At 30.1% G+C, this 16,595-nt stretch overlaps 1 protein-coding gene across 3 annotated transcripts in view; it reads right to left on the bottom strand.

The window, feature by feature from the left end:
* The window catches only part of LOC126836837 (serine/threonine-protein kinase BRSK2), a 56,104-nt gene that overhangs the window by 15,942 nt on the left and 23,567 nt on the right, over positions 1–16,595 (bottom strand). For all 3 annotated transcript variants that reach the window (XM_050570491.1, XM_050570492.1, XM_050570493.1), the window contains exons 3-7: positions 10,467–10,552; positions 7,537–7,677; positions 3,652–3,802; positions 3,350–3,565; positions 2,452–2,651 (exon numbers count right to left, since the gene is read on the bottom strand). In XM_050570491.1, coding sequence (XP_050426448.1) covers positions 2,452–2,651; positions 3,350–3,565; positions 3,652–3,802; positions 7,537–7,677; positions 10,467–10,552 — 794 coding nt within the window. The remainder of the gene's footprint in view (positions 1–2,451; positions 2,652–3,349; positions 3,566–3,651; positions 3,803–7,536; positions 7,678–10,466; positions 10,553–16,595) is intronic.

Below are 16,595 nucleotides of genomic sequence, written 5' to 3'. Positions count from 1 at the left end.
TGTTACACACACAACACCAGGAATATATTATATTTATTACAAATTTTTCATTGTTTATCTCAATTTTTTTTTCGACAACTATTTGGACGGAGCGAGGGTAAAAAGAATAGTTGCATCAATTCTTGGGAGATTGAGTTTGACAATAAAATAATGGTGTTATTCCCCTTTACCAACAAACTGTACATATAGAAACATTTTTTTCTTGTTAGGATTTCCTGGCAGCGTTTAGTTTTGGGCCAAAACGAAATGTCTGTTTTAAAAATAAGACTTTTTTGGTTATTTATTTGCAATTAGAGTGTTTGTAAATTTCACTATACATCAACAAAAAACTAGTGAAGAAAATTATACACTCTCTAATTGTACATGCCTTAAGTGACACTCAAGAAAATTAAGATAATTAGACGATAGAAAGAATATACGAACAATCAGGTTACAATGTAGCGAAGTTGGCAACTAACAAAAAATTGCAATTACAACAAAAACTTTCATAATTTTTGGTTCTTTACACTTATTGTTTAAAACAATAAGAGATATGATAAATATAGTTTCGGAGAAATAGAAATAAAAATGAAATACCGTTCTGACGACACCAGATGGTTTAGAAACTTTATAAATTGTACATTTGATTTATCGATTTTACTTGTATACCATCACTAATGGCGTAATTGAGTAGTTTTTTTTGTTAAAACATGTGGAACGGGAAACTGATTGAAACTATTTGTCAGTTTTAGTGAACTAAAATACGAAGAAAAAAATATTCCATTACTTAGCGCTTTAATGGTATTCTTGAAATTTATGTGAAAAATATAGGTACTTTTTCCCAAACAAAAAAAAAATTGAGCTTATATATGAAAACTTTTATAAGTGTATAAATGTAAAGGTTTATCTGTGATGTATTTTACTTTATATGAAGTTATCTAGACAGAATGGATTAAATTTTAGTTTGTTTGCTATTAAAAAACTTTGGGAACTTTCAAATTAGATTTTTACAAAAAAAAAATGTATTTTCCAATTTATTTTAAATCTCCTTCGCGTAAATAAATAATTTATATAATTGCTGAAATGAAATGTATATTTTTTTTGTTAGGAAAAAAAATGTTTTACGTGAAAAACTATTATCCGTAAGTCTAAAAATATCAGTCGGCGAAATATCATTTTATAAAAAAATTGTAGTACTTATTATTGATTAATTATTTTATTGCATAATCATTTAAAAAAAAAACAATAAATAATATAAACCACATAATTTTGTACAGAATAAATTTCAAAAATGTATTTTTAGCTGCCTCCTGGATGTATAATCCTTTATAAAGTAATATTAAATTCATAGAGAACCTGTGAATAAAGAAAAAAATCTAAAAAGTGTTTCTAAACAAAACTAGGTCACTTATGATTTTTAATTCACCTCTTACCAAACTAAAAAATAAATATCCTTAAGACAGTATATTATTCTGTTGATAGGTTTTTTCATTCATTCCAAAACTTTCCATCAAATTAAAAAATGCCAATTTTGATGTGTTACTGAAATAATTTTCAGGTGAACACATAGAACTTCAGTTATTTACACGGCTTAACGTAATTTCCAACCTTGACTGATGTCATCCAACACAACTGGGGATAATCTCAACGCTTAACACATATCAATTGTGTGTACATGCACAAGCTCTAGACAAGTTATAATCAATTCATAACTGATGTCAACGGGGAATCAATCAGCCGTGGTTGTAGACAAAAGAACAAGCTATCCCTTGGGACTTATCTAAAACGGTGCCAAAACACAATTTTTGAAACTCCATAGAAACGTCTTAATCAAATTAGAAAACATATTTCCACGAAATAAAGTTCAATTAAAAGTTAGTAAATTTTTGTACCTATTAAATATTAATAGCGGATGTACAGTAAAACAATTTGTAATTTGTTTTTTTCTAAAGAATCCATTATTATTTAAAAAAACAATTCATTCGTTTAACGATTTCGAATTATAAATTAATAATAAAATTCACCACTTGAAATAAAATAAAAATGATACTGCATAAACGTGAATTGAACAATGACCGTTTTACTTTTGTTTAAGGTCATATAAAATAGTCATAAATCCTACATGCCCCAACATTAGGGGGGGGGGGTAGGTTGTTTACGACCATTCTTCAAAACGCCCCTGCAATGATTAATCTTGATAATATTCAGTACTATTTTCACTGGCATTACCTCATTGTGACCATCCTTAATACTACCCTTCGGCTTTCTTCTCTTCTATATTGCACTTTTCCTATGCAGAATCTATTTAGATAAGCTAACTTAAGCTAACCATGACTGAGGAATTATACGAACTCTGGTCATTTCACGTCCTCAGATTGTCTCGTTTAACATTTATTATTGGATATCGATTATCTAACACCGGATTTCTATACAATAGTTAACCATAATTGAATTTTTACACTGTGCACTTACTCGATGCTCAACAAAGAAGCTATAAGCTTTTCCCGGTCTTTGAAACAGCCCAAACTCGATATGGCCTGGAGTACGTCTGTATCTAAATCGCTGGAGGACGGAATAATATGGGTTTGTATGACGTCAATCATTGACATACCCAAGTGAACTTCTCCTTTGTTGCCGGCGGCCACCCAAGGGTGTCTGATGATGTCCTTTAACTGAAATTCGATTCAAAATGCAATATGAACAACGCAATACGAGTCTCAGTAACTATTATACATTATTCAGTTTAAGATGCAGCTTCCGACTGTCGACAGTGACAAGGTCGAACAGAGTTGCTAAGTATAATCTCAAAAAATAATTATAGGAAAGATGTTTTCCGGAATTTCATTAGTTGCAAAAGCGTTTAAACAGAAACGAACAAAATTACACTTAATTTAATTTTCTTTCGAGCTTTACAAAAATACTTTGGATCTTAAATCTTGGAAAATTGCATTTTGTACAGTAATAGGTAATATTTTTTTACAACGTTTCTTAAAAAAAGGACTTGTTCAATATTCTGCTAAGTTTATCACGAAGCGCATTTTTCATCATCTTATAAAAGATAATATAATTACATATTATCTGGGTCAGTTAATAATATACGCTACAGAAATGCAATTTTCCACAACGGATTCCGAAGGTAGACAGGGTTTTCTCTGTATAAAAGAAAATGTCTTTTTATAATGTATACTTGATTTAATAATGCTTTATATATAAACTCTAGAAACCTATAAAATTTGAAGCTTGCTTAACCTAGAAATAAGGTAGTATGAATCTACACTACTCGATAGCTACTAATTTTCACAGAAATCATACCTTCGCTTGTTAGCAACCGGCTGTACTGATAATCAAATCGTACCCAAACGAAACTTACCGTGTATCGTTTTTCTGGATCCACCTCGATCATGCCTCGCAGCAAGGACTGGCAGTCGTGTGGCACAAAGTGCGGTATGTGAAAGGCGCCTTTTTTCACTTTTTCCAACAACTGTCGCAAATTGTCGTCGTCAAAAGGCAGAGCGCCGACCAGTAAAGCGTATAGGATCACTCCACATGACCAGACATCTGCTTTTCGACCGTCATACTTTTCACCCTGTGTGGTGCACAATATATTCAACGGTTAATAATATACAGAGTGGTAATAAGGATAATATATGACTGTATCTAGTGTACACTAACGCGAATGACTTCCGGACAAGCGTAGTGCGGTGACCCGCAACTGGTCTCCAACATGCTTCCGTTGGGCTGCAGTGACGCCATGCCAAAGTCTGCGATTTTAATGTTAGTCTTCTCGTCCAGCAACAGGTTTTCGGGCTTTAAGTCTCTGTGGCTGCAAAAAAACCAACGCACATGCACGATTTAGCTAAATGCTGAACAGACTGCACGAATGCATAAATCCTAATCGTCGATGTTGTACTCTGAAAATGTTATCTTACCAATAGACTTATTACACCTAGCATGCACAATAGCTGGGCAAAATTAGGAATAAAATAGTTTGCGATTGAGACTTTAAAAAAATTCTGAAAACCCGAGTTTCGCTCAACTTTGCATGTAATTAGTTACTGTGCCAATTAAATGATCAAATGAACGGTTTGAGGACAAAATAAAGGTTACACATTTTCCAGCGTTAAGTTCCAAACACGGTTTGAGATAATAATTATATCATACATAAATGTATTAGTTTTTGGATTGACAGACACAGTAGAGACCAGCGGTACTTTTCTTGTGATAAATATTGATGTTCTTGGATATTACCAAAGAGCATACATCTGTAGTCGTTATGTCACGTGTCAACTGCTGGGAACGGAATAGGATGTTTTAGTTGGATAACTTCGTGAGAAATGACAACGAGCTTGTGAGCGAATAAAACATCAAAAAAATATATAATATCCTAAAGATTTCGACTGATGTTGACATACGAGTACTTTGGGAGATAGCGTGACAAATTCATCTCGGAGTATTATGGTACGATGAATTGAGTTGCTGTTGACTAGTTCCAGAAAGTGCGCCATAAAAATGTAGGTACAGGAAGTTACATTTGTGTTGAAACGACTAGCGTTTAAACGTAGCTTTTCGTGTCACGTGCAATTTGTTATATGTATTCCATTTACTGCGAAGGGACGTTTCAAGGCGTCACAGCGCATTTGGGCAAATTCCACCAAAGGATTGGACGTAGAATGATTACCGCGAAAAATAAAAAATAATATGTACTCAGTAAAAAGTCCAACGTTAGCGTAGATTTTCGTATTCACTTGAATTGCACGCGATAAGAATAATATTCGCATTGACATTCGCTGAATGACAACACAAAAAAAAAAGATAAAATAAAAAACTACATCGCCAAAGCGAACTGTTGTTCACGACACATGTTGTGTTATTTCTTTAAGATAACAATAATCTGTGATGATCTAAAAAATTCCTCACACTACTGCATATTATACAAATGAAAAACAAAACTCAATCTATGAAGTGGTACGAATGAAAATGTCCACGGCTACTGAAAACGCCACGTTAAATATCACCTAATGCAAAAAATTGTATTACAACAATCGAATTAGCACGCGACTGTAGTAGTTTTGTGCAATTACTTTTTGGGCTTTGAAGCAAATTTGTACAATTTTGTGTCACGTAGATGATAATAATAAGCTGTACATAATATGGAGGCTTTAGAGCAAAAGTGAAACAAGTCCATGACGACTGTATTATTTCCAGTAATTGGCAGCATTGATGATCTAAGGACTTAGTTCACTGTGGCACTGAAACATATTGCTTTTACGCCTTTTTTTTGCGCGAAAAACCTCACCATGTAAAAAAAATGGATGTGGGTTCACTTTTGCACTATATTGATATGATACATGGTTTGTATTTTTCGTATAAGCATATAGATTCAAGTCAAATACAAATCAGTAGACGAACCACTGTGTGTTGCATCAGCATTAACTACCCTCCCTTCTCACCCGCCTGTGCAAGTTAATAATAACGTATTATACAATAGAATTTAAACTGTGACGCACAAACGCCACGTACTACTAATACTATACAAGGGTATCGTTCTAATGGTGGATGAAACGTGACCGATCCATATGTGCAGTAAATGTAAAACTATTTGCTAAATCGTTTGTAATTGGGGCGCTCTGATAAACTAAATTCAGTGATTATTGCGAATCACTCACAAAATAAAATGAGAATACAAGCTATCGAACGATTCGAAGAAGAAGAGGAAAATGAGAAAAAAACATAATTTTGGTTTTGGGATCGGGTATGGTAAACAAAAAAGTGTTTAATCAAAATATAATATTTTTACATAATTTTAAAATCAAATCAAAAGAAAGTTCAAAACAAAATTAGTCGACACCGCGATAAAAAAATTCGTAGGTTAGCTCAATTTAAGTTGTTATATTATATACGTTTAACATTCAGGTACAGCTTCAAGTCATCTAAGTAAAATGTTTACGGAAAAACGTTTATCTTAAGATTTAGTTTAAACGCGAAGCTGGAATGTGTTGTTTTTGCAATAATATGTTTTTATATTTTTATGTTTTTGGACCCACGATATCTCCTGAACCGATGAACCTATTTGTTTTATGTAGCGAGTCTTTAGATCAGAAAATTAGACTGAGAGTAGATCTAGAATGAGGCTGTAACATGTAGAATGTTCTGGAAACTAAAATTGGACTGTTAAAGATGGTATTATAAGCCCAAAGCCTAGAACAAACGCGATGATGCTATTGTCCATTTGACAATCACAAATCGTATGAGGTATAATACTTTGAAATTCAAGAGTAATCTCTTAACCATTTTATTTAGTGAAACAAACTAGTTTGATCTTTAATTTATTACCAGAAAGTCAATCATATTAATAACAAATTCGAAAAATTATTTAATGATACTTAACGAAATTTAACTACTTTTTGATCAAATCAGATCTTATGACATCTTTACTTTAAGTGTAAGCAATAACAAATATTTTAAGCAAAAAGAAAATTTAGAAATATTAATTTTTTCTATCTGTGTAGATTTCAACTTAAGTTGGAAAAAGGAAAATATTTCATTAGTGTTCAGATTTTGCTCTTCACTTTTTAATGAACCAATTATAAATATCCAACATTACCAAATTGAGAAAACTTATTTTTTTTAAAGGTTTCTTTTTTTTGTAGTGGAAGTAAACTTTTTAAATGTTTTTCTGCAAAATAGCCAATTAAACTACCTTTAAGGAATTTAATGAATAAATTGGCCATAAAGCAGCTATTATAAACGCATTTAAGCACAATAAAAAAACAATTCTGCGATTCGGGTCAATAAAGCAGTTTCTATTTTTTTTTTTGTAAATAAGCTTTAAAGTTATTTGAATATTTTTTTCGTCCTTATAGAGTAATTGTATTGCATAATAGAAATTTTGTTTACACGTTTAGTTGTTTGGCTAATTTTTGTCAAAACGGAAATCAATGCACGAAAATAAGAAAATGTAATCTATTAAAAGCATTTTTACTACAAAGCACCATGGCATACTCAATAAAGTTCAAGAATAAAAGCCTGTATCTTTAAAATTAATAATCATATTGTCCGTAAACTATTGGTGAATGTCCAACACTTGAGAATTAATTTAGTGCATTTGTTTTGCTTAGAGCGTAACCCCTTTGCATTAAGTGGGAAAAGGGTTAGTAGATAATCAAATTAAGTATTTGAAGTATCAATAAAATATGACAAGTAAATACAAAAACAAGCTTCCTTGTATTATTATGACTAATGACGAATACCCATGGGTCACAATGCGTGGCGAATTTGATGAAACATTTTCGTTTCAAGTATCTTAAGCATGTTGATAAGAGAGTATGTTTATTTAATGTATTGTCTCGAGGGAGATCTTTCCACAGAAGAGTGGCTCTGTTCTCTGAACATGTTATTGATTATCTTCTACAAGCATAATAAAGGACTTTGGCTTAGGATACCGTACTAGGGTTACCAGGATTTACTTGGGTTTTGGCAATAACAAATATTCAAAACAAGTCGTGTCGTATTATAAAAGTCGCTCATAATATGTCCTCAAATAAAAATGTAGCTTACCAAATCAAGTGACTATGACAAAAGTCCAAGGCTGAAATGATTTGCCGGAAAAACCGTCTGGCTTCTTTGGGCGTGAGTCGACCTTTCTTTACTAAATAGTCGAACAGTTCTCCACCAGACACGTGCTCCAATATTAAGTACCTGCAAATATTAATTTCAAATTAAAGTAGTATATATTTTTTTATCACACATACACTTCTTCTCTATTCTACATTGTTCCCTCCTTAAATTTGTATTAACCGTCTTATTACCAATTACTTATGAGTAAACTGAGTTCTCAAAAAACAGGGATGGACGGACAGTATTAAGTATAGATATAATTATTTAAAATACATTTCACTATTTTTTAATTTATATATTGTGCCTCAAAATACTACTATGATATAAAATTATTAAACAATATTCATTAGTTTGTTGAAAAAAAAATCATATATTTATTTCCAGAGATACGGTTATGGCGGAAAGATATGTGATATAATATGGGAACTAAGTAAATACCGCAATGCAATTTAAATAATATGAACCATTGCCTACAAATAAGAAACGTGAAATAATCTAAGAAATAAATAAATAATGGAAATTTAAGTCTGTTTTCCTAATACACCTAATACACATTTGACTTCCGACCTAGTGATTTCGATTTCTATATGACATTTGAAATCTACATATGAATGATATTTATGGGTATTATTTACACAGATTTGTTGGCTATGATGTACATTATAATTAATAAAAATGTATTTTTGAAAATTTGTTTTTTTGGTGTTTTTTTTACCTTTTAATAAGAAGCAAATATAAAACCGATAAAACCCTATAACCTAGTATATATTACTATTTATAAATACTTTAAAAAATAAATGCATACATTTGATAATCATATTAAGTCATATAGTATATAGTTTATACCGTTTCTAAAAAAGTAATTTATTTTTATTTTAACAGACTTTTGATACACTTATGCGTGGACATGTATATTATATTAGGATTTGACTGTAAAACTTTTAAAGGAATTGGTCGTAAAAACTGTTGCAGTTATAAACGTTTAATTTTCAAACTTAATATTATATTAAGTAATAGTTAGTATAATATTAAAGGCAAGTAGGCAAGTTATAAGTCAGTTGGGTTAGGTAATAATGCCATCGTCCGGGTTTCTCACGTGACCGCCTCTCGTAAATTGATTTGGCCACAAGCGAATTCCTGGTAAATCAATAGAAACTTTGGACTAGGTTCAGTCGATGTTAGTTTTGGGTCGGCATAACAACTTTGGCTTATATGTGTATGTCTATACAATATATAAGCTCATAAATAAGTTTAGACTGTTCGATTTTAAACGGACCTGACCTGAGCCGTCGCATTATTGTTATGCTCGACCGATGTAAGCGTTATAGCTGTTGTAATATATTATTATTATTACTTTGGTTCTAGGAAGATAGGGTTTTCTCGCTTGTATTTGTTGTCCTGATGTCTTTAGCAATTTATAGTTTGTTTGTACGAGACAATCCCGGTATTCGTTTTGCCGTAGGTGTGTACATCGAATAAAATGAATACAAAGCGAAAACTGACAAGTGTAAACGATTTTTGAAAAACAAACTCAATCAAAGCAAACAACAATATTATGTTCGGTCTCGGGTGCACGCGACTAAACGTCTCTGTATTGTTTTCTTTACCACACTGTGTAAGCCGCGGTATATTAAATGTCTGCCTTTGGTAAAAGGAGAATTTATTTGTTTATTAAATTATAATATTACCTATTGTTTTTACTATTTTTCCATGTTTGGTCAATGCAATTATACAATTTTTATTTCATTCGATTGTTCATTACGGGTTAAGAAAATATATTGTTTTTTAAAAATAAATTATGGGTATAACAGGGAATTTTGCCTAAATTCACGTGGCCAGAATTTATATTAATTTTATACATATATATAATAATATTTTATTTTTTATTAAAATCTTATCAGTGCTGCCTAATGTATAATCTATTTTTGTATTTATAAAGGATCAGTGATAGGAATGCATAATGATGAATTTATGTTTAAACCCTCGTCAAATAATAATCTACCATTGTAAACATGATAAAATCAAGTGTTTGATATTTCACTATCCACAAAAGACCTCTAACATAAAATATCGTAATGGTCTATGATTCTGACAGTGTTAAGGGGTTATTTCTGATAGCAATTTTGTCAACTCCTCCCATCTGTTAAATTAAATTTTACTAATTCTATAGCTATCAAACATATTTATTGGTTGCTATAATAACTCAATCTCCTTTACCTCTTCAACAAACATTGCAAATGACGTTTAACAATATCATACGCACAGACATGTCATTTTCGAATGAAAAGTTTGTATTTTTTAAGTAATACAATATTCTGAGCAATTTATTTTCAATTATTTGTGTTAACAGTATTTTTAGGGATAATTTGAAAAACGTGTAATATTATTTTTTTCAATTTGATTATTTTATTTTTTCTTACAAATAAACCCACCAAAGCACATATTTGATGTCTAACGCATAGCTAATCATTTATATTGTCTAGTAAAATACGTATAACTAAAGCTGTTAACGTTTATTGCAAAGTTACATCTATTATTTTTATGAAAATTTGTTTTAAACAAATATACTACTTTACCTTAAACCAATGTAATAAATCAGTTTAATTTTTCGATACAATTTGTTATTTATTTACCAAATATATGATACTTATTTTTTTTTTTGCGTTTTAAATATGTTGGTTACTAGTGTAGATCACACAACTAATAAGAAAAGCTATAGCTTTCAAAATAAAATAAAAATCATAAATTTCAACCATTTACCCCCAAAAATATGAAATGATGTTTAGACTTAAGATTGCCACTAAACTGTTCCTAGAATTTCCTTTTGAAATATTTCTTTATTTTCAACTCAAGTCAAATATAATACTTACAAGTAACGTTTGTTTTCATATACGTCAGACAGTCCCAAAACGTGTGGATGATCGATTAGTTTCATAATTGCAATTTCTCTTTCCACCTGAAAAAGCAGCAAGAAAATAAATTAAAAGATTTAATATTATTTTTTTTTAATTCCAGTCAACTAAAACAATACTATGTACATAAAAAAATTATACTATTGTTAAGTCATTCAAATTATGACATTTTTAAAGTTTGATATGTTACAATAATGGTACATAACATGAAATTATGTTTAATAATAATGTCGAGTATTTTTAAATCGTTTTAAAATATGTTTATTTATTTTGAGTTACCAAATAATATTGATAATACCTATCTACCTTAGTTGTAGTGATTTATTTTTATCAGACTATCATAGTTTTCGTTAATAAAGATATTCTAAGAAAACCGCCTTTCGGTTCAGATAGTAAATATTTTTTTTGGCTTATTAAAAAGACAGAAGTTGAGCTGAGCCCGAACAAATTTGAAAAACAAAATCATTTTTTTTATCTAATTGTACACAAACAAATATTTATGAAATAAAAAATACTCTTTGACGTTCGAGCCAGGCTTATCGTATCACACCCGTTTTAATGCCATATATTAGCAACAGCTCTTATTGGTCGGGTCTCGTCATAGCCACAGCCAAAACACATTTATCATATTATATCCTGTATGAATTACAGGCATGTCCACCATGTGTCAATACCATCGGCATTAATTAAACGTGTCGCCTCGAAGAACATTTATTACAGCGGTACGTACGCAGTATGTATTTAGGACTAACCCTCGACACAGCCAAAGTCTAATTATTATATTGGTCGATATGGCAGCGACAGTAGTTTTGAATTCAGAAAAAATTACCTTCACGACCGAACGAACAAAAAGAACGTAATACTGCTATGAACTAATATTAATAATAAGAAGAAGAATAATGATAACAATCATGATAATAATCACATGATCAATATTCGTTTCACTAATAATACAACAAGTGTTATTATTATTTATAGTAAGTTGTAGTTATTGGCCACAAATTAAAAAAGTTCAACCTTTCACTCTTTACCAAAAAATGTACATATTTTTCAACTTCATATAACGGCACAATAAAACTTTTTTAAAAATAGCGGAATTAGTCAACACGTATAAGGTCCGAATAGAGCCCTTATATCAGGCCTATATAACCTCACAACGAAACGTTTTTTTTCTTCTGAAGATTACTTTACACTTGGTAATAACACACTTTTTATTATTTTGAAAACAGAACTCTTATTTACTAACACATTGCTTACCGATCGACTAAAAATGTAACACTGGTAGACTTTTAACAATACCTATACAAAAAAAAAAAAAACCAAAATCCTATATTTCTCGTGTGTAACAGACTAAAAGTGTATGATGTAGTTTTTCATACTCTTCACTTATAGAAAAAATGTATAAATTGGGTTTAGTAGCACTTACGCATTAATATTAAAGTAAAATAAAATAGTCGATGACCATCAATTATTAAATCATCGTTTAAAATAACTTTGCAATAGGCAGAATGTCTAAAACTAGACACAATATAAACAAACCCGTAGGATTTTTAAAAAAAAATTCACTAAAATATCCTAACATAGGACTAATTTCTATAGCAATAAATAAAAAGTAAATATTAGTTGCCCTGTGGTTTCCACTTACAGTCTCGCCTGACCCCTGTACTGTTTTTTTTTTGTTTGTTTGGCCCCGTCACGCAAACACAACAAAATATACCTAAAGCGGTACCAAATCTGATATCTTTCCTTAAATAAGTACACGTTCAAAACTATATTATTATGATTATTATTTACTGTCTAACTGCTCAAAAATAGGTTTAATGCTGTGTAACCTACGTTTATTTACAGTTCTATAATATACATGTCTGTCCTATAATTACAGTGCCATACTACCAAGTATTTCCTTTTCAAATCGTAAAGCGGTTTGATTTATCGAACACCCAAATAACACAGAAAATCAAGAACAGAAAATATTATTTCTTACTTGAACCGAATTGTACGAATGAGACCAAAAGAGCTCTTGCCTACGTTATTAGTTTCAATACCTAGGAAATTGAGTTCCTTTTATGTTTATCTTAGATTCTGATAGGAAAAGTGCTTAATTTTTTAACTTATAAAAGTGTTGTCGATTTAATTTACCCAGCCTAGAGAGGATATTTTTGGTTTTATTTTATGGATCTCAAACTCAGAAAAATATAAAACATAATAATTTAAAACAATAAATATACAATTTATAGCTGGGCTATAAACTCATCCTTAGCTCTAAATTAAAATCACACTCAACGAAAAACCACAATATATTTAAGAAATATTCAGTTAATTTCATAAAATCATCATTTATCATGGTTATTATTATACAAAAATTGCAACATAATTATAAAGAAAAATTGTTGTTGTTAAATTTTAGAATCAACAAATTATTTATACATCTAACACTTCTATAAGTATTATTTAAAAAAAAATTTGATTCATTTATCTTTATATTATGTAATAATATTGTTGAAACAGTAAAATGTTAATATATTAAAATAAAATGCATATATATCGTTTGTGATATAATTGATAATATATAGTATTGTATATATTATACATATATTTGATCACAAACAAAATTCGAAAGTAGCTCAATATTTTAAGTTAAACATATCTAAAGTATATTTAATATTATTAAAGATACATTTTCCTTTTAATGTGATTTGGAGGGGAGCTGCAGGTTACGGTAGATTGAGAGTATTTAAAGTCTGTCGACCCGTCAATGATTCATTGGTTAGGACAAAAGGAAATACTAGTCGTTTGAGTAGCAAAACTTTAGGGTCTTTGATAAAAATAAAATTACACCAACATCGTCCACCGTTTAGCTCGCATTATGATTTTACCCTTTTACAATGAAATACTGCTGAAGTTTTGCAGAAACAGCCTGTATGCCCTTTGTTGGTTCTTCAAAATGTTTTAAAACTTTACACGCCCTAAAAACAACTAATGTTAATAGTTTCATCAATACTACTAACATGTAATGTAAAAACATTTTTTTTTTGTAATAAACTAACGAAATTGTCTTTCTGTAGAATCACAATATGCTTGGAAAAATTACCTACTGGATATGTTTTTATTTAAGTCCGAATAAACACAACGCTTTATGCTTTAGAAAATTTAGAAAAAGAACAACCAACCCAATTAAAAATGCATAATCGAACATTCAATTCAAGTTTAATCTGTACCACCATATTTTTCGCAGTTACCATTACTTAAAAAAAAAAAAAAATTATTGAAATTGGTTATATTATGTCCACGTGAACACATGATACTCATTTTATAGACATTTTTCTTTATTGTGAGCAACAGGCAACTTATTAAATGTCTAAGAAATAATAAATAACAAGAAAAATTTAAAAATCTCCTAGAAAGTTTTATTTTAAAACACTACTGGTGTTACTTTAATAAAAAAAGTGACCATGAAAATATGCAAATAACGATTTTTAATAAAATGCATGTTAATTAGTGTATGTTAATTATTAATTATTAATGTTATAACAAATGTTAAAAACATTTAACAACTATAAACAACTATTTAACAAACATAAATTGTAAAAACATATCCCGTTGATAAGTATATTACAACTTAAACTATGACACATGATAGCGGGTTTTTCAGAACAGACTTTAGAAATAGTATACATAACGATAAAGGTAATTAAAGTGCTCCTAAGTTACTCGGATTCCCGGAAATAATGTACATCACCCCAGATACGTTTTATGTGTAAACTGTAAACATACCTGAACAGCTGCGTTGTAAGTGGCACTGGCAAACATAACAAATACTATGAAATATAACTACAAACTAATTGTATGCAAGTTGTACACAAAACAACAGCTAAGGTTACATAAAAGGCAGAAATTCAGTATAGGGATAAATTGTACAGAAACTTCCTCGTCCTCGGATGGAGTGGTCTATGCTCGCTTTTTGTAAATAACCTTGTAAAACTATTGAAAAATCTAGAAATGTACATATCATAGTGGTGTCGAATTGATTATACTAAATACTTGACGGGTATTATTTAAATGTTATTAGATGTACTTCTTAATATAATTCTATATTAGTTACACAAAAAACAGACTGATAAAAATATTATAAATTTCTCTATATGCTTCTTAACGGTGGAAGTTTCGGAAATGTAGATAGCCAAAAAGCTTTCTGGAACGATTGACGTCAGAAACCTCACTACAAAATAACACAATAGTTCTGTAAAAAATGGTATGCAACTGTCCGTGAGATTGAAAACCTGTATTGAACAGATTAGAACAGATTTAATTTTGCGGGACAGTAAGTATCATTTGGAGAGGTAGAATGGTCAACGGGTGGAGATAAAAATTTAAGTAAGTGTTGACATACCGTACGAGAAGTGAGAAGAAAATAGAAGTAATTAAAATTAGAGTATCGTGAAGCACTAGTGAAGACAGAAGTAAAATATAATTTTAAAATAGTTACAGAACAAGTGGCGTGGACATGTAGAAAAAAGTGAGAAAAATAATGTTAAAACGGGTAAGAGACATTAAGGAGAGAGAATAAGAGGTTAGGTTGTGAGATGAATAGATTTGGATGGAAATTATAAATAAGAAAAATAAATGTGTGTATGTGTGGAGTAAATTAAAAAAATTCAAAAAGAATATTAGTGGAATAATTTAGTGGACTCAATTTTTATGGGATTTCGATGAAGAAAAAGAAGAATATATCTGATTTTGACTGCTACTGCCATACCTGGTCGACGGTTAGGATTATTTAAATTACATTTATCTATTGGAGAATATTTGTTTTTGTTTGGCACGCCGTACCTGTTAGTTTTCTCAACATGAATCTCGATGGACGCGGATGTACCGAGATTGCCTACACAATACGCCAGCAAATAGTACAGATACCGTCAAGAGAGGTTTCATGTCAATCTAATATTCTGATTTGTAACCTCATAGGATTTTGAATTTTTTAATCGTGTAATAACGATAAGAATCCCAAGCACAAGAGGAGGGATATGAATATTTCTAGAATCCAAGCTTAGTTCCTTGGCTGAAAGGGTTTTATGGGGAAAATTCAAAACATGGAATTTAATATAAAATGAAATTCAGCAGAAAACCAGAAACATATATATATGTATCGCATTACAAAAAAAACCTTCTTTCTATGTGGTAGCAACAAAATAAGCTTAACTATAAAAAAAGCATTCTCCGGAAAAATGTATTATTCAAATAAAAAAAAAGGTGGCTGTGAGCCATGAGTTTTCACAGTCGTTTTGACTGATACAAATTAAATTACATGAAGCACATTGAAATTTGCATACTAGATGTTATAAAATGAATAAAATATGTAAAGTAAAGGACTATTTATAAAGCGAATCAGTATGATGTTCATAGAATATAATATAAAAAAAATTAAATATATTATGTTCAATTGTTATGCAGTCGCATGTATACTCTTCAATAATGAATTACGCTATTAACTTGTGTACAGAATTCCGAAAACCAACTGTTCTTAGAGGGATTGACGGAGGCTTTTCATGAAAATGAAGTGATGCGTTCTCGTTTAAACAATTTGCATACTAATAAAGCATATTACGATGCCATTATGTTTTTATTTAATGAATTCAATGACAATTATACTGTCGTCCAAAATGTTCAAACCTCGAGTTTTGTTTTGAAAAAAACTATTTTGATCAGTCAAATTTGACCTCTGGCACTTTTTTTTCATTTCATTGTAGTTCAGTTTGATTTATATTTTCTTAAATCCCTATTGGAGTACTTCTCGCTTGATGATTATTAGTGTTCGTCTCTTTTCTGCAACATTATTGTATAACTATTATTATTATAACTATTATTGTTTTACGGCGGCAGAAGATTGAATGCAGGCATTAGCATATTTTAAACCTTATTAGAAATGTAGTCTAAATGTAGCATCTCATAATATCCGTTCTACAAACTCACAACCTATTTAGTGTACCAGAAGTATTGCTGGTATTATGTTGAACAGTTTATTTTTCAATTTAAATGTTGTCCGTGTAATTTTTTATTGCTGTCTTAATTATACAATAAAACAATACA

This window comes from Adelges cooleyi, unplaced genomic scaffold, assembly GCF_023614345.1.
Source record: "Adelges cooleyi isolate 19-005CV unplaced genomic scaffold, UGA_ACOO_1.1 ACOO_flye_CR_arks_rails_tigmint_CR_PRNA_247, whole genome shotgun sequence".
In the NCBI taxonomy this organism is placed as follows: Eukaryota; Metazoa; Arthropoda; class Insecta; order Hemiptera; family Adelgidae; genus Adelges; species Adelges cooleyi.
This window is presented reverse-complemented; position numbering and strand designations above follow the sequence as displayed.